This window comes from Heliangelus exortis, chromosome 2 (assembly GCF_036169615.1).
Source record: "Heliangelus exortis chromosome 2, bHelExo1.hap1, whole genome shotgun sequence".
Classification (NCBI taxonomy): domain Eukaryota; kingdom Metazoa; phylum Chordata; class Aves; order Apodiformes; family Trochilidae; genus Heliangelus; species Heliangelus exortis.
The window spans coordinates 142,051,724-142,071,157 of NC_092423.1; the positions used below are offsets into that span (position 1 = coordinate 142,051,724).

The 19,434-nt window shown below is 38.2% G+C and overlaps 1 protein-coding gene across 2 annotated transcripts in view; it reads right to left on the reverse strand.

Moving 5' to 3' along the window:
• ADCY8 (adenylate cyclase 8) overlaps nucleotides 1-19,434 on the reverse strand; it is a 123,870-nt gene that overhangs the window by 66,846 nt on the left and 37,590 nt on the right. For both annotated transcript variants that reach the window (XM_071738394.1, XM_071738395.1), the window contains exons 3-4: nucleotides 6,235-6,365; nucleotides 4,568-4,679 (exon numbers count right to left, since the gene is read on the reverse strand). In XM_071738394.1, the coding sequence (XP_071594495.1) occupies nucleotides 4,568-4,679; nucleotides 6,235-6,365 (243 nt within the window). The remainder of the gene's footprint in view (nucleotides 1-4,567; nucleotides 4,680-6,234; nucleotides 6,366-19,434) is intronic.

Consider the following 19,434-nt stretch of genomic DNA (forward strand, 5'->3'; position numbering starts at 1 on the left):
GTTTAAACTCAAATCTAAGACTTTCTGAGTTCATCTTTATGCATTCATCTAAACTAAAATGTTGTAGCTTGCTTATATCTTTAGGTCTCAGTGACCCTGGCCAACATTTCAGCTGCTGTTCCAACAAAGCTTACAGACGTCAGTTACTCTATAGAGGGTTTTATTCCTTCCTCTCTTGTCATATCTGAAACTGAATTTACACACAGTGTAGATACATTTAGAAATATGACAACTTAAATCATACTGTCAGCTGAGTAGGTAGAGGAAAAACAAATATCAAAAATACCTACTGTTCATCAAAGCAGGAACTTTTTTTGGCTTAAGTATCTTATAGAATGTCATCTTATTTCCCCTCTCTCCTCAAAATTTATGCCCAAGGAAATATTAATATTAATTAAGTTTCTGTTTAGGCCTTTCAGTAGAGGGATATATAGTCTGTTTATGTAAACTTATTTTTCTTCTTTTCTGTCACTTTCCTCTTTGTTAACTGTAAATCTTTTACAAATATCAGAGTGATTAGAAAGGAGAAGTAGCTGTACATAACAACATTGCATTTCTAGTAAGAAATATTAAACTGAGTTCTAATTTTTATTCAGAATGTTCTGTGGTAATGATATTGTCATTATGGTACTTTTTTATTAATTATATGCATCAATGTTTACTTCAATACTTGATGTAACTGACTGAAGATAAAAAAAAAATCAAAGCTCTAATTTTCTCTCTGTCAAAAGACAAAAGAAGGCTGAATAGGAAAAACAAGAAAGTAAGCTAAGATACATTCTTCAGTGAGCTGTGAAATTGTGTCTTCTTTAATATTATATAATTTATATAAGATGACAGAACAGATAAAACAAACCTCTGTAGACTACTATGAAATATTAATTTTATATGGAAATAAATCAGGATTTATAAGGATTTTCCTTATAACCTAAGGAAACTGCCTTGATCTTTCCACAACTGACCTCTTTGTGCTTTGATGCTTTTACTCTTAGCAAACCCTACAAATTTAATTAACCATGTCTATTTTAAAGAGTTATGATAACTCTATTTAAGCTGATTAAGAAACAGTGAAGTGAAAGATCAGAAATCTAGTTGTGAGTGGGTAATCCTCGTAAGTAGAAGATCCCTCTAAGGAGTTCTTGAAAGGATCACTTTCCAAAGGGTCTGTCAAGGATGTACAGGCAAATATGAAACCATTGCTAATACCATTTACAGAATGGATAAGACTGGTGGAATGAGCAATTACCATTCAGGCATGGTGTCCATAACAAAACAGTAAGATATTAAAAACGAAAAATAAAATGTTTCAACACAGTATTATCATCACTGTATGTTCTGGAATATGTGATCTTTGGATGGTAATCAAGGAAAGAGAGAAGAGGAGGAATGGTGGTAATTTGCCTCCAGCACACTAAAGGAGGTTAGTCCAGGAACACTGCTTTCAGTGCAAGTACCTATGCCTTAAAAGAGATTCCAAAAAATAGGAGGCAGTGCAAAAAAAAAGCCTCCAAAATATTTGAAGAAATAAATCTTGCAGAGAAAAAGCCTCCCAGTGAGCTTGGTCTGTTTCTTTTACCAAATGGAAACCTGAAAAGTGTCTTGATCAAAGCACACAAATGTATTCTCAGAGAAATTCAGTGGTTTCAAGATGATCCTTTTGTCTAGTAAAAACAGGTCATAGCAAGAATCAACTGATGTAATTCAAGTCAGAAAAAACCAAGAAGCCATACTGAATTAAGAGTGAAAAATAACAGCAGAATAGACTCACAAGATACAAAAGTGTTTCTCAGTCTCCTGGAACCTTCATATAAAGACATGTTATTTTTCCAAGATACACCTTTGTGTGAAATCTTCAGACAATATCAGTTGAGTTGGCTGATAGGCCCTTAAATTTCAGGTCATGGACCAGTCAGCATCCACTTCCAAAATCTGACAAAGGTTAAGTTCAATGCAAGATTTAGACCCTTGTATTTTAGGCAGCTGGGCCCTTGGTAAGAGTCCAAAACTCTGAGTGAGAAATCTCAGTTTCCTGTAAATCTCAGAGGGTTCCTCTCCTTGGGCTGAACACAGAAATGCCACAAGCTGTGTGGAGCTTCTGTTCCTCTCTAGGGCTGTTGGGTATCACTATTGTCAGGACATCAGACAGGTATCACGATATCTCAGGAGCCACAAACAAGGAACACAATCAGAATGCCTTTCTTTTTAATAATATTTAATTAGTCAGGGTTAGGTGATGATAATCTTTGTAGAAAAGTCTGTTCAGTTTCTGCAGTGATTCTTTTCCATGTCTTCTGCCTTTCAGAGGACTTACCAAGACAGCTGGATTATTCAGGTCAGTTATGTGTAGGATAGACACAGACAAATTCACAGACAAAGAAAATACAGGAAGGATCCTAGAGCCTTGATTTTAGGGGCTGGAACATTCACTTGACAGGTGACTGTCCCAGTGATGAAGTTTAGCAGACAGAGAAGGTCTTTTATCCCAAACTGCCAATGTCTGAGTAACAAATTCTAGAAAAACTGGTATACTTATTACTTTTTATTTATTAAAAACTCCGTTGTATTTTGGCATAGCACTCCTATGTGGGCACATTCAGTGTTCTCCATTAAGGTTTCTGAGTTAGATGGGTGACAAACCACAGAGAAGGGGGAACCCTCTGGGCATATAAAGAAACAAATTTTCAGCTCCTATAACAAAGCAGGGAAGTGCCTTCTGCATTAAGTGGCAAGTGTGAGAGCATTCCCTGGATTTTAGTTACAAGTGCCTTCCTTGTTCTTCACTCCTTTACTGGATCTAGTCTTTCAATACAAACTCACTATTGGTTAAATATAGTTTATGGGATTATTAGAAAATATGGTTAATGATCAGAAAAAAGAATCTCTTCTACCAAGAGTGCTAGGCAAAATTAAAATGTGAGGCAAGGCAATAAATCATATTGTGTACGTATTCTTCCTAAAATACCTCTGTGACATACTTACGTTTAATTTGGTTTAAAATACGTTTCTACAGTTAGAGCAGCTATTTTTGTCAAGCCACAGAGAGGCAGATATTAGTCCCTTAAGCTTTCTAAAATACAGGACTGGGTAATTTCTTTCACTCCCCTCAGTTTTTAATGTCGATCAGAGTTGATGAGGTTGTTTTGTTTGCAAAACAAATACTGCAGGTTGCATTTACCAATTTTTCAGTGTCCAGGCAATGCCTTATGGCATTCTGTACATGGGAAAAACACATTGCTATTTGAGATAAAAATAGCTGAGTCAAAAGAGTGCTGAATAATTACAGAAGTCTCACCTGTCTTGACTTTAATTTGCAACCTAAGAGATGACACCAAGGGGCTTGTATAATATGTGCAAAATACCCCATACTCCTGAAGCAGAAAAGTATAAAAATCAGTGAGGGACACAGGTCTGTACATCAGAGCAAGTCACTCTAAGCTGCCCTCAGAGTAAATAGAGAGCATGGTCAATGATACTCAAGATGTACTTCTTGTTTTCCCATAGTAGGTGCCTCCATTGGTTGGATAAATTATAAGAGAAATTTCATTAGGTGTACTTCATTGCCTATACTAGAAGTCTTATTAGCCAAGCTCAAATACTGACTCCTGAAGATATTCATATGAAGTGAAACCTTGATCAAAGAAACATAAAGAAAAAAATACAAGCCTAGCAAAACTTAGTATGTGTTCTATGAGTTCTCTGGGCTTTTTTGGTTTTATTTTTTGTTTTGTTTTGTTTTGCTTTGTTTTGTTTTTCTAATCAGTACTAATTGAGTAACAAATAATTTGCCTAATGTAATGAATTTCCCTACTGTGTTTAATTGTTTTCATTGTTGAGTGAGACAGAATCCAGCAAAAACCTAGAATAACAGTGGTAGCTGATTATACGACCTTTAAATGAATACATCTTTTAACATTCCTCAGTTTTAGAAGAAAAGTCAAACTAAACTACAGTGTTGAAAAAATATTAAATTTTCAGCAAGGACCAGAGCTATAAAATGTCCTTAGAAACTGTGTTAGGTGATCTTCTTTCATACTAGGACTAGAGGAAATGGCCTGAAGTTGCACCATGAGAGGTCTAGAGTAGATATTAGGAAGAATTTCTTTACTGAGAAAGTAGTCAAGTGCTGGAAGGGGCTGCCCAGGAATGGTGAAGTCACCGCCCCTGGAAGTATTTAAAAAACTTGTAGATGAGGCACTTGAGGCCATGCTCTAGTGGGCAATGGTGATATAAATATATTTTATTTGTATTATTGGGGGCAGTGAAGTTAACAGCTGGACATGGTGATTGTAGAGATGTCTTTTTCCAGCCAAGAGAATTCTGTGATTCTATTCTTGTTCTAGCACTATAGAAGTATGGAGTTTGATGCCTATCTAAGCTTTCTCTTGCTATCAGAACTCATCATTTTTGATAAAACTTGACAGGGCCTTCCAATCTCAGTGGCTGTATGAAATCCCAGTGGGGGAAATCTGAATAAATATCATTCAAAGTGATCAGAGGATATTTCTCTTAACTCCCAAATATTGAGTCGGCTTCATATCCTTTTGAAAATGAAAAGTGTTGAACTTACATGTGCCAGTCGATCAAATCTGGCGAAGAGTTCATTCAGCATTCGGACCAACTCTTGGGCTGACAGAGTTGTGGAGAGGTTGGTGAATCCTTTAACATCTGCAAAAAGAATGCTAAAAAACAGAAGATGTATCAGTATTGCAGTCTATTTCCTTTGATAACCAAATGCTACCTTTGCTCTAGACACTTAGATATTCTGGAATATTGAATATAAACACTGAAGGGACTAAAGGAATACTACCAAGAATGAGAAAGGACCTTACTAAAACATGTGTGCTATGAAATTTTGGATTATCAAATCATTCAGGAAGATGAAGTTAATCCTTAATAAGCACAATAGTTCCCATTCATCTGTGAAAAGTCTGAGGTACAGTGAACCCATAATACAGAGGGCTGTATACACAGATTTCTGTGTGCACCCAGCTATCTGCTGGTATCTGACAGTGTTCTTGAAGGGTAGGTTTATATATAGCTGGTTTTCACAGTGGGTTTGACTTCAACTGATTTCAGCTTTTAGTGTGATTTTCAGACTTTACTCATCTATGTGCCATACAAGACTCAAATCCTGAGACAATAGATTCATGACAGCTGATACATACCAAGCTTGGGCCAGCTTTATGACATCTAATTTTAGAGACTTTACAGAAATACTTGAGAAGATGTGCCCCTAAATAGATAGCCTCTATTTAGGGTATGAATCTTTATTTGGATGATTTCTTGTTCTTTCCATTGACTTCACAGGGAGCCTGGTGTGACCATAATTTGAATATAGGTGCATCAGATTGAATGCCTCAAGTTATGGTGGGATCCTAGCCAACAAACAACCCTCAAACAAAGCTAAACCCACATTTCAACAGCCAGAGAATTTCCTAGTCATGTAACTTTGACTGTTCACTATGCCTACAATGAGCAAATGTAAATATAGAGAAAGATACATGAACACAAAGTCTGTGGTGTGCAAACTATCACCCAGACCAAAGCATATTATAGCTCAGTACATAGCAACTGAATAAAGGTAAGTATTGACTACTTTAAAAAGTAGTAATGTTAAAAAATGCACTAAAGTCAGAGATTCTGTAATATCCTGGAGAGGAAATTAATCACTCTGGTGTAAATGTACAATTACCTTGAGCAGCACCTTATAGATAACAATTATTTTCCAACTATCTAATTTTAGAAGTAAAGAAATTTAGAGGAGAACAAAAAAGGGAAATGGAATTAGGAAAATGATAATAAGAATGACTGAATGAAAATGGCTACTAAACAGGGGAGCCACATGACATGCCTGTATCTTTGAGAGCATCATCTCCTTTTCCAGTGTGTGGGGTAAACCAGAAAGTTTTGTCAGAACATGAATTTATGCACAGGCAAGGTTCCCATTTCTGTGCAACCCTGACTACTTAGTTAAAATGAAAATACAAAAATAAAAAAACACACAAATGATCCAGACTCAGTGTTCAGCTCAAATGGGTATTGTCATAGCAAAGGCACGCAGCCATCCTGATGAGTAAAAAAAGCATCAAAGTTCCTATCTGCTCAGGGACTAAGCAAGGGTACACTAATTTTCTGTTTTATGAATGAGTTAAATGACAGAAGGGAAACTCTCAAACCAGAGACACTCAGCAGCACCTGAGACCTTAAACATGAGGGAAAGGCTCCTCCACCCACCTGACATTCTCATAACGGTGAATGTAGATCTTATGAAACTGGTGTTGCAAATGTTCATCTTCTACATTGGTCATATCATTTATCATTTCCAGGACTACAAACCGTGGCAAGACAGAAAGCACCAGCCGTTCCTAAAACAAAGAGGAAAAAACATAGCAGGATCTGTCTAAATGAGTACTTTAAGTTAGTACAGGAAATTGATTGAGCTCTGCCCTCTTAAAAGAACTGGATAACTGGCAGTTTAAGATCTGACCCTCCCCTCTGAAAATTCTACCTCCAATCATTTGTGATAATTCATATTACCAGTTTGAGTCCAGAATATGCATGCTTCTCTCTCCTTGCCTTCCTACATGTTCTTACTCTTGGGTTATTTAAAGATCCGTCCACTTATTACTTTCATTACAAGCTTCTCTCTAAACATCACTCACAAACATATCAAATGGTACATTTCAGGCAGTGGCAGCTTGATTAACAGATATAGGCCATAGGAATTAGGAAGTCCTCAGCAGCAGGTAGGATCAGATCTTTATTGCTGCTTATTTATCAGAGCTTACAGACTGTCAGTTTAGCATTCATAAACTGTATAATTAATAATAAGCCTGGAGAATAGATAAAGCAAAAAATATGTAGATAAACCCAAGTCCTCTTTATTTAGTGACAAAAAGGACAGTGTTTAGACAATGTTTAGTTGTATTTTCAGAGGTTAAAGACAGGGATAATATAAACTAGTGAACACCTAAAATACTTTATGGAAAAGATGTAGCAATAGACTGGGTGTATTAGTAGGGTTAAAACAGTTAATAGAAATGATGTTTTAATGTGAATTGGGAATCTCAGAAAATTCTCAATAGTTTGAAACTGTGCAATGCTTACAATGCTGACACCATTTTGACACTGGGACCGGGTTTCAAATTTCCTTGAAAACCATCTATGTAATCTCAGAAAAAAAGTATGTATATGGGTCAGTGAAGCATGTTTCCAGGATAACTCATTCAGTCTGTGGCCCGCTTCACCTCTCTTTAGATCACCCCCAGGACAGGTTGTAGACTGAGCTCTTCTGCTGACCCCTCAGAGGATGAGCATTCTCTTTCCCAAAGGCCTTGTACAACCTCCCTGTTGCATAATGGATTCACATCCATTCACACCATACAGGGAAGGCTGTACATCCACAGCAATCCAAACACTTCATGCAATCTACAGCCTTCTCCCACCACCAAAGACACGTGGGAGTGGACAGAAGGAGTTGTTCTGAGATGACAGCCTGCTCCTGGCCATCTTTTAGGCCCTACAGGAGCAGATAGGCTTTCATTCATTACTATATGGACATTCATGATAGAATGCTTATTGAGAAAGAATAAATTTATTTATTGGGATGCCTGCATGGGGCAATGTTCACATACAGCCTCAAATCTCAGAAAATGGACAGTTGGTTGCTTGTGGTGGCAGGAGTCTCCATTGCATGGGTCCTCATAGCAGTGTCTTCAGCTAGGTCAGCACAGACTCCTAACATGACTTCTGCTCAGTTCTTACAGTCTGGCTGGCCCACGAGCCCATGTGACAACCCCAGCCCTAAATAATTCATCACTATTGGTATATTTTATCCACATGCTTATATCTTAAATATCTAAACTACCTATAAAAAACCCCAAACAAACAAAAACAAACAAAAAAACCCAACCAAAACCACAAATATGGAGCACTTCCACAAGGATGGTTTCTATTGGGCATTTACAAATGCCCCACCTATGCACAATCTATTCACTTCAGCAGCAGGAATCAGGGTCTGGATTGGGTTCTGGATGGGACACACCATGCAGAATATTAAATAACATCCTTAAACATATAAACGTGCCAAGATAAAGCAGGGGTTGCAGCGAATTTCACCAGTAGTTAATTATGAAGGTTTAGCCAACCTCCTGCTTTCAGGGTGGTTTCACATTAGTCCATTGTGTCCAACCAGTCTGTTATCTCATCTACACAGATGAGTAGCCAATGAGTTGCTGGGTGACACAGACAGCTGGTGATGTAAGTCTACTATGTGAGCACACACACATCTCTGGTGCTAGACCCAAATTATGGAAACCAATTATTTATTTATACTTGTAATTCAAATCTCTTAGCTCTTTCCACACACGTAGGTGTGTTTTATAGTTCTGAGAAGGGCTGACTCTTCTGCTCATCTGCAGTAGTGTTCTGCTACTGGAGAGAGGTGCCTGAGCTCCCTAAACTGGGATTTTTAGATTGTGCATCCAGGACTCAAGGCTAACATGTCTCTTGTTTGACTGATATAGGCAAGGAAGAATGAAAATGAATTTAAACAAAGCCCTTCACGCTGGCCTCTCTCCTAGGAAGACTGGAAAGCATATTCAGCATTTCTAATTAGCTTGGTCTGTGTCTCAGGAACACTCAGGAAGAGTAAATATTCGAGACAAGTTGAAGTGACATATAATTATATACATGCACATGTTTATTAATAATGTCTGTTGTTTATATTAGTAGAGGGTCAGTGTATATTGGTTCCATTTTAGAGTGTATATACAGTACATCAGTGCATATCTGTGTACATATACATACAGTGTTAGTGATCAAGTATATATACTTATATACACAGAAGTGCTGTTTTTCAGCCCTTGAAATGATATAATGACTAACTACATTTAAGGAGGGCCAGGCAAGTCTTCAAAATATTATTGAATTCTTTCACTAAAGCCCTAGATCATCACTGGAGAAACTTTACAATGTCTCTGTTTCAGTGGCTCATCAATTTGACAGCTTTGGCAGATTTTACAAGTATCCCACCCAAATCTATTTCTCAGCAAATTAAGAATATTCCTTACTTATTCCTTACATTAGAAACAGTTTTTTTCTTCTGTTTGTACCCCTAAGCCTGCAGAAGCAGTTTGGTCCCCTAGACATTTATTTTGGTCACACTCAGGCAAAATATGAGAATGAAAGGTAATTTTAGGTTGATTTAGAAGAATATGGTTAATTTTTGTGCCAGCTGTAAGGACAGCACCTTCTCTAAGGAGTACCATAGAGTAACTACAAGTGAAAATGCAAGCCAAAGGCAAGACAATGCTTCTTGGCACTGAAATCTTCAGTCTTACAAAACTGAAGGGTTTTGGTTCTGAGCTTTTCTGAGTATCACCATAATGGTATCTTGGCATTTACCTTGGTGCTTCCTTTCTGGCTGTAGTTGCTTACCCCCATGATTGTTTTGGCAGGCTCCAGTGAGATGATGCTTAAGGATGACCCCTGGGCCACTTTTCACAAGTACCCAAGTACAAAGCACCCAGGAGTCCTGACTTCTGTTCCTGATTGCACTATCATATTTTTGTGAAAGATTAAAAACGTTATATGCACTTCCTGTTCTCCACCAGAGAAACTAATGTTGAGGTTTTTATGAGGCAACTTGATATTAGAAGTATATAACATAAAATAACATGATCCAGTCTGGGGGGGATTGTCACGCTTTGGGGCATAAAAGTTGATCAGGGAAAAGAAAGCCATTCAAAGATGGATGATTAAGTGACATGAGATAGAGGAAAACCAATCATGAAAGTGCTGGTTTTGTCTCCAGCAGGATTACATGCTGTGGATGAAATGAAGTCATAGATGAAGCAGAGGAAAAAATAAAAGGCAAGACCCCCTCTCCAGCATTCATAGGAGGTCATATTTTTTCCAGCCTACAATTTTTACAGTGAAGATCATGGAGAATTCCCACTCTGAGCACTCTTAGAAGTTAGTAAATAATCCCCAGCTACAATGAAAACACATTGTAGATAAACACCTTCATTTGTCTAAGTGGCAGCCCCAGCTGAGGTGAACTGTATATTGACTTAAGAAGGCAAAGCACACGCTGCTGTTGGCTTCTGATGGAGTGGAGGTGTGCGTGCAGTGCTCCACTCTGACATGGCAGTTTTCTCCTGGGCTCCTGCCTGCATAATGTGCTAAGACAGAAGATGAGAGAACCAAGACTCTGCTAATCTTTAATCCATCTGTTCTACAGAACTTTACTAAACCAAGGGCTGCATTCGGGAGTAAGAGAAAAAAAAAACATGCGAGGCAGTGACAGCTGATCTAGAGCAGGCAATGGGTTACCATGCAGTGAGCTCATCCTTTAGTAAAAAGCTCAGCTCAGAGCACACTATTTGCTCATAGTGTGATACTAATTTTAGCACACCTGCATTCTCTTGACCTTCTTCCACCCATCTGGGGTGGATGGTTCCCACCATCTGGGAATTCTGCTCCTCCTCTCTTCTTGTGGTGAATGGAGTTAAATCTAGCTGGCAGCTAGTTAGAAGTGGTGTTCCCCAGGGTCCAGTACTTGGACTAGTTTTGTTTAATAACTTTATCAGTGATCCAGATGGGGGAATCAAGTGCACCCTCAGTAAATTTGCGTATGATTTGAAGTTGAAAGGAAGTGTTAATCTTCTTGTTAATCTCTCTCTGCAGCTACATGATGAGGTAGGGGTGAGGGTCAGTTTCTTCTCCCTAGTACCAGTGCTAGGAAAAGAGGAAACAGTCTCAAGTTGTGGCAGGGAAAGTTTAGGTTGGAAATAAGAAAAAAATTCTTCACTAAATTGGTTGACAGGCACTGGAAGAGGCTGTTAAGGGGAGTGGTTATACCACAATATCTGGACATATTTAAGAGAGATGAAGATGTGTTGCTTCGGGACATGGTTTAGTGATGGATTTGGCAATGTGCTGGGCTAAAGATCTTTTCCAAAAAAGTGATTCTAGAATTTTTCTGATATTTAAACACTGGATATGGTGCTTGTGATAGCAAGAAGAAAACCAATAATTTAGGATCTATTTTACACTCCTGCAAACCCAGGTTTCATGGAGAAGTCTAGCCCTAAGGTAGCTACTCTTTCAAAAAGACGTCCCATGGCATGTTAAGATGGCACGTTTGAGAAGAGCTGTTTGTGGATATGCCAGGAACATGAAATATTTTTGACATTTTGTATCTCTCAGCCTCCTATAATAGAAGGCATTTAGGCTATATATTCTCTTATACATTCACTATTAAGATACATTGCTCAATATGACCATATACTAAATCCACCCTTCAGATAAATCAGATCAGTCTTTCAGGGAGCTACATGATTGAAGTGATTGATGATTTTCTGTGAAGATATTTTCACAACAGCATAAAATATTTTCACTGTAAAAAGAATATTTTGTTTCCTACCTTATCCTTGTAGGGAGACAAATAAGAATACAAATTCAAAAATAAAAGAAGACAAAAAAGAAAGCTAATGAACATTCTGGTTAATATTTGAACTGCTAATGAAATCTATGATCAGATCAGGACATTAAAAAAAAAAAAAAAAGGCCATTTCTTTGTAGACATGGTTAAAACGGAGAATGTATTTTTTTTCACAACAGGAAAATCTTACATTCTTTGTTTGCATTCACTTAAGTAGGTATCAATCAATGGCTCTAAAATGTTTATTCAAAATAAAACATAGTTCATTTGGCACACATTCAGAAGCCAGGGAAAATATCTATCTTAACCTTCATGCTACTCCTTAGGTAAGTTAAACTTTCTTGGCTGCACATACCACCTGACAAGGACCCACAAAAACAGAGGTTAATTAATATGCCTCTACTAGTCCTCCTCTAATGATATTGTAGCAAGAGAAGTGCTCTTGTCAGGATCTCAGAGGAAAGTGCACATACAGCTCATGTCACTGTTATGTGTGCCATGATATGTAGGAACAGTACAAGAAAAGATCATGTAAGTGTGTGTGCTTTTAAATGTATTTTTATAAAGCACTCCAGGCACCAGTCAGTTCTCTCGTACTGAAACATTCAAAGGACAGAAATTTTTTCCTTCTACAGGTATCAGCTGTCCTTTGTCATTCCCAGCTTCTCTTACACCACACCAGACTGGCAGGGTGAAACTGGCCCCTTCCACAAGTCACGCATTGAGTGTGCGGATCAAATCCATCATATGTGGATCACATCCATCCTTTTTTTCCCACAGCTGATGCTAATATTCTATGGACCAAGTTATGTTCACAGGCCTTTGATCCACTTTTCTTCAGTCCAGCAGTTAAAAAACATTTTTAGTTATCCAAGAATGAGTGTCAGGTCACTGTTCCGTTCATACAAAACTCATTGCCACACAACTGCCTTTAAAACCAGTTAAATACTTTTATTCCCATTTCACAAATTTAAAAGATCCTGTGGCAGAGAAGAATGGCACAAATCAGTGGAGGTCCTGTGCAGAAGATCAGTAGCAAATCACAGAGAAGAAAACTACTTTCAGAGAAGGAAAGACACAAGGAAAAAAAAAACCTCTTTTTCAGAATAAAGAAATGTCATGAAATCTAGGATGAGGGAAACAATGTAATCCAGTTTTATTGAAAGCTTGCTAGTTGAGCAATTGCATAAGTGGGAACAATTCAAAGGTGAACAGCAGTAGTGCTAAGTGGTTTGAAAAGGAACAGGGATATATTTGTTCAGGAGAAAAGACACAGAAGAAAGAAGGTAGCAACAGAGGGATGTTATAAAAGACCTGGTGATTTTCTGCTATTGCCAATTCACAACATGAATCAACCTTAGTCTTTAGGAGGTAGTAGTCAGTTTAGACTAAATAAATGAATAAAGAACCTTTAGCCCCACAAAATAACAAAGTAAAAGAAAAAAACCCACTAGGAATCACTAAATGTAACAAACTCTTGATGTAATTCAGGTCTGGTTTCAGACACCTGAATTCTGGTGACTACAATGTAGGTACGTTGAAGCCTCTGTTTCATTCAGTGAATCTGGAGAGACATCCAACAAGGTAAGTAAATAACTACTGAGGTGTCACTACAATGACACCTGGGTTCCATTGCCTGTGTTCACTGCATGTCAGCAGGATCTCAGAAGTTTAAAGAGCATGGAGCCACCTAGTTTAGGAGGTGTATAAATACGGAGCTAACTCCTACCCAATGTACTCCTTCAGGAAAATTTAGGAAAAGTGAAATAAATCCTGCAGTCATAAGGCAAATTAACTTCATGAGTCACATATATGTCTCTTTAAAGTCCCAAGACTGTAACACTGCTACTTTCTCTAATGCCAGTTCTTGTTTTATGCATCTGCAATAGTCACCCTGTTGAACAACTTCTCTGCATACACTGATCCTTTGTGTGTTTTATATTGAAATCAGGGGGTATCAACTGTGCTCAGAACTGCACAAATGTAGCTAGACACATTCATGGGAAAGTGGGATATATCCCTGATGAGTAAATAACAACATTTGGAATAATTTTTGAGATGACTCAAAACAAGGTCTCAGTCTTGTGAACATAAACTGAGCTGGAGACCTTTCCACTGGTGCTAACCAAAGAAAAAAAGAGGCCAACAAATACAAAACATCAACAAGCAATCTGGGCCTGCAGGAGGTTTCAAAGAGGAAGGTCAAACTCCCCAAGGTTTTCCTATGGATCAGGTGAGGACATAACCCCTGCAGGGTGTGCTGTCAGCATAAGCTCCCTGCACCAAGTCCCTTTAGATGGTACAGGGCAAATGATGAAATACTGGTTATACTGCCTTAGGGTTTTCCTTTGTTTTCACCTTCTTTATCAAGGTTGGCTCTGATGAGAGATGAAAAGCTCTTCTTGAATAACAGTTCAGTTCTGGTTTTGTTCTTCCTCCTCTACATATTCTTTCAGATAGCTCAAATACATATATCTTGTGGAAGGAAGTCTTCATATTAGGCAACAAGTTACATATGACTGGTGCTAAGACACATGTGAAACTAGAGTTGACATACACCAGAAATGTTCAAGTCAACAGACTGTAGAGAAACTTCCCTGCACTTTCCATCTCTATTTTTAAGAATATTTTTGCCAGAACCATAGATCTTGGCATTAACATTTGCATCTAATAACATAAAGGTATTTTCTTAAGCACCAAACTTGTAAGAATGAGAAGTGGTTTTAGCCTTTTCAGAGCATGAGCTTTTGTCATGTTTAAGGAAAGTAGCTACAAGTGGTATTGTTTTCTACTGAAAAACTGAAAATGTTCAGAATAGATGTAATTACTGTAGATGCCACTCTGGAAAATGAGAATTAGTACTTCTCATTATGATGAACAGCTCTAAAGAGAAATTCCTTTATTCTTACTTAGTCCAAAACGGATACTCTGCAGCTGTTCTTCCTCATGCATTATCAGGACAATGACAAGTAATTAAAAAATACAGAATAAACTGCATTATCTAATTTGTTCAGACGTGTAGGGTTATGAGCTTGTCTGTAAGCTTTTACTACTTACTGCTGCAATACATGATATGAGCTCTATCAACCTTCTTTTAAATTAGGCAGTTACCATTCTCACTCATCCTGTCTTTGGCTTCATGTTCCTTTCAGGCATCTGCTGCTCTCAGAGAGAAAAAAAGGGCCAGATTGCACGGGAGGTTTTGGAATCTCCTTTTGTTTAGCTGTTGGCTATGAAACATAACTCGGGTCTCATCCCAACTGATAAGCTGGTGTTTATGAGAGTCACGATTCTTTATAATGGTGTCTAATTAGTTGTTAGCTGAGGAGTCTCATAAAGTTTGTGGCAGTGCAAGAAGAAAAAAGCTTCTTCTACACACTTCTTCCTTCCGATTGTTTCCTCAATATTATTTTCCAAAAATTCATGAGACATGTAGCACATGCTGATGGGAAGGACTTTGCTTTGGGTACTGAATGGTTTGAATATGGTTTGAAGCCACAGAACAAAATCTTGACAGGGCTTGGTGATTATAAGTGTACTGCCAGGTGTCAAAAGAGATGCTTTCCTCAGCAGCCAGTTGGCTCAGTAAGAATATTGAGATCTTAAAGGCTGCTTGTTCTGTGTGCTCCCTGAAGAGTAGAAGGCTGGTTCTAGAGATGCCAGCTTGTATTTCCATGCTTTCCCAGTATCACTTTGGCTTCATAAACACTTAGCACATCCTGTAGCCTGCTGGGAAGTGGTGGAAAAACCCTTTGTGTCAATTTTTTTATGGTGTGGTACCTGTTACTTCTGCTGCATGTTTGTTTAAATGAAGAACTGTATCGCTCCATAAAAAATTATTTATAAAATTGTTTTTAAAAGTAATACGATTAATCATGAAACTAAGTGCAGCTGATGCTTACGTGGTACAGGACAGATCCAGTGAGTCAGCTCACTGTGAGGCCTCATGAGCATCACTCACACACAGGGGAGGGCTGGGAGCACATGTTTGGGTGTTGGAGCTGCAGGTAACAAGTCTGGATTCCTGGACAGCAGTGGGCAGCTGTTAGATCTGCTCAGCTACATCATGAAACCTCCTCCTGACACAGCTTTGTCTTTTGAGCTGTCTTTTGGCTTAGACAATAGGAACTACAGGTCTCAAGTTCAGTGATAGTGCCCATCTGCTAATTTTCCCAGGTCCTCTGGATCCTAACACCTGGTGTCTTACTTCCTGAATGAAGAGCACGTTAAACCTACATTCCATTGTGAAACCCAGACATGTAACAAACGCATGTAGTGAAAAGCAGGAGTTACAAAACAATTTGTAACTTCACCCTGGCTTGTTGATGTGAACATTTATGCTCACAAGTAATACTGTCCAGCCTCACAGGAACCAATCAGACATATCTAACACATGAAAAGTGTATAGTTTTGAAATTTTGTTCCTTATAAATGTCATAATGATTTTTTTTCAATGATTTATTCTATATTAAACAATTCAAGAGAAGGAAAATATCCAGAATAAAAACATTTACATGGAAAAAGAGACATATATCAACAAAAAGCAATACACTATCCTCTAATGTATTGGCTTTAATAAATTCCAGTTAGTTTGGACAGGATGGACATTTTAAAAACAGGAGAAAGACAAGTCTACTAGAGACTGATTCCATAATGGCATAACCTTAAGCAATTCCTTATTTTACAGGAATAGAAAATGAGAGCAAAACAACTCCTACAATTCAATTTTGCTCCAAAATATCAGAATGGCCTCATCTCACTTTATTGTAAGCAATAATATGTCCCAGTACACTTTCATTTCTCTAGGACTGCTTTGACTCATCTCCTGATGAATCTTCATGTAATTGTTCTGCACTCTTTCTCCTTTCTGTTAATTTCGTGTTTCTTTTTCTATTTTGTTACTTTTTTGATGCTTCAGAAATTACTAGGCAATGTCAGCAAAACACGTATTTCTTGACAGTACTAGGTATTGCAGCTAATTACATGGAAAATGGGAGAAAGCAAGCCCACCTGCCATTTATTTTTCGGTTTTATATGACTACCTCACTGCAGGAAAAGACATAGAAGATCTAGGAGGTCCTCAGTTCTGGTCAAAACAAGAAATACACCATTTCAGAGAATTCCACAGCTCCAGTAATATGCACAGAATCTAAGAATCATCATTATTGCTCCAGTAAAGAAATTCTTCCATCTAATCTAAACCTCCCCTTCAGGCCATTTCTTCTGGTCCTGTTGTTATTTAACTGGGAGCAGAGGCCAACACCAACCTCCCCGCAACCTCTTTTCAGGTAGTTGTAGAAAGTGATAAGGTTTCCCCCCCAGGTTCCTCTTCTCCAAACAAAACAATAACAGTTCCCTCAGCTTCTCCTTACAAGACTGGTGCTCTAGACCCTTCAGCAGCTTGGTTTCTCTTCTCTGAACTTGATCCAGCACCTCAATGTTCTTGTAGTGAACTGTAGCCCAGAACTGAACTCAGTCCTTGAGATGCAGCCTCAGCAGTGCAAGGGCACCATCACTTCCCTTCTCCTGCTGGCCACACTATTCCTGATACAAGCCAGGATTCTGTTGGCTTTCTTGGCCACCTGGGCACACTGCTGGCTCATATTGAGCCAGGTCTTGATCAGAACCCCCAGGTCTTTCAGGAATTCTTTCAGGAATGACCTGAAACTTGTCCTTTTTCAGCCCCATACAACTGGCCCATCAATCCAGCCTGTCCAGACCACACCATAGAGCCTTCCTACACTCAAGCAGATCAACACTCCCACCCAACTGGGTGTCATTTGCCAACTTGTTGAGGAAGCACTCAATCCTCTCATCTAGATCATTTATAAAGGTATTGAACAAAACTAGTCCAAATACTGAACCCTGGGAAACATGACTGGTGTCTGGCTGCCAACTGGATTTAACTACATTCAGCACAACTCTCTCCAGTGACTTGATTCTGGCTAAGTTAGAATTGATACTGCTCATGGTCAGGTAATTTAAAACTGTTACATGGAGCACAAAGTCTCTCTACTAATCGTGAAGCTTGTAAAGACATTTTTTGAGTCCTCCTACTTTCATTTCAGGGGACTAAGAAAAGACAGTTATAAACTTTCCTAAAAATTCTGATCCTGAATGAGAAAAATAACCTTAAAATGAGTAAGTATATTAAGAGCTCAGGAAAGGTACTAGCCTGATGAATCTGGAGCCTGGAGTTCTTTATTTAAGCAGAAATGACTGTACTGCAGACCAGCTGGCACAAGTATCTCATCACTGTAGGGGGTGAAAAGATTTCATTCCCTTTACTCATTTCACTTTTGTCCATTCCCTGGGACAATCAGCAAGGGTCGCCAGTCAGCAGCAGCTGTGATAATGGCTTTTTTCTATTAGACACAGATGGGAATATCTGGAAGGCACAGACCACCAAAACCTGATCAAGAAGCCATTGATCTCATTCACTGTTGAGGAGAACAGCATTTAAACAGTCTGGTGTAGAGATAATAAAAAAGAAACAAACAAACATAGATTTTCAGAAAGTAGTGTTATCACTAGCAAATCCAAAAGCCACCAACTAGGGAGGGGAATCAGAGGCTCCTGTCTCACTCATTTGTTTAGGGAAAACCCCAATGCCCGAAGTTCTGACACTCCTTGCAATTATTTCTCCCCTAAATAAATTGCAGCTCAGGGTATGTTTCTCTAGCATTGGCTGTAATTCTCATTATTCTGTTTGAGTCCATGTGGCTACTCCAAATTTGCAAGGAATGAGAAAGAAGCTAGGGGATTATTTTTTAGCTATCCTGTGCAGCCTTGTCCAGGTTAACCTGCTTTATCAGGGGCTTTGGACTGGGTGTTCTCCAGAGGTCCTTTCTAACCCCTACCATTCTGTGATTCAATGGTCTTGATTTTACCTCAGATTTCTACTTGAAACCAAATTGCAGAGGTTATGCTCTGATGGTAAGAAACACACATCAACAGCAAATGAGCAGGAACAGCATCTAAAATCTCACATGAAAAATGTTGTGTTTTTAACTGCAAACGGGTTGAGGAAATGGGGTGTTTTGGGACAAGAAGATATAGAAAATTTGCATGCTGCTCCTGTGATGTGTTCCCTGGTACCTACAAATCAATCATCCATGTAAATGTTGCTGGTCCTGACTCCATTAAGTAAGAAAAGTCTGTCAATGGACTTAGAATCACAATATGGATATGAATCCTAAGGAACAATTGAAAGTTTGCAGATTCCCTGGCTTGTTGGATTAACCAGCATGTACTTTTACTATGATCATCTAAGTAGCAAAAGGAGTAATGTGTAAACAAATTTCTATTGGGATCATGATTCTTCAGAGAAAGGAGTGGAGATCAAAGAAAGTCTGGAAAACTGTTAAATCTTTCTATGCATATCACATTCAACAAACCGTTTCCTATAAATCTGGATAAAATGCAGTATCTAACCAGAGATTAACACTGATTTTTTTAAATGGGAGGTCATTGTTTGCCCTTTAGAAAAAAAAAATATACCTTCACCACAGGTTTTATTTACGAAGCATTTTGAAGCACTTCTACAATGAAAAAGGAAAGCTATGTCTTCTCAAAAATTCAGATTATTTTTAAACCAAATCTGAACTTTATCCTCATGCCACTTTAGAGCGATTTTCATATTCTTAGCACCAGTTTAAAAAAAGATGACTTTACTACGTTTAACCTTCTTAAAGTATCCTTTCCAATCCCAGTCCAATCTGCTTTTTCTCTGGAGGCTGCAAAGTAGTGATGGTTGATTAAAATCTAGATCTGTAAGAGCCTCGTAAAACCTACATGATACATAAGCTTCTTTTAAAAACACATAAAACAAAACAGAGTTCATGTATCTGTAGAAATCATCTTAAAGCTGTAGGAAACAGAGATTGTTGCAGAGGAAAGTTAGAAAAAAATCCTCTGAAAGTAGAAGTAAAATGGGAAACAAATGGCCATACAGAAAATTCTCTAATGGAAAAAGAGACCAAGGGTTA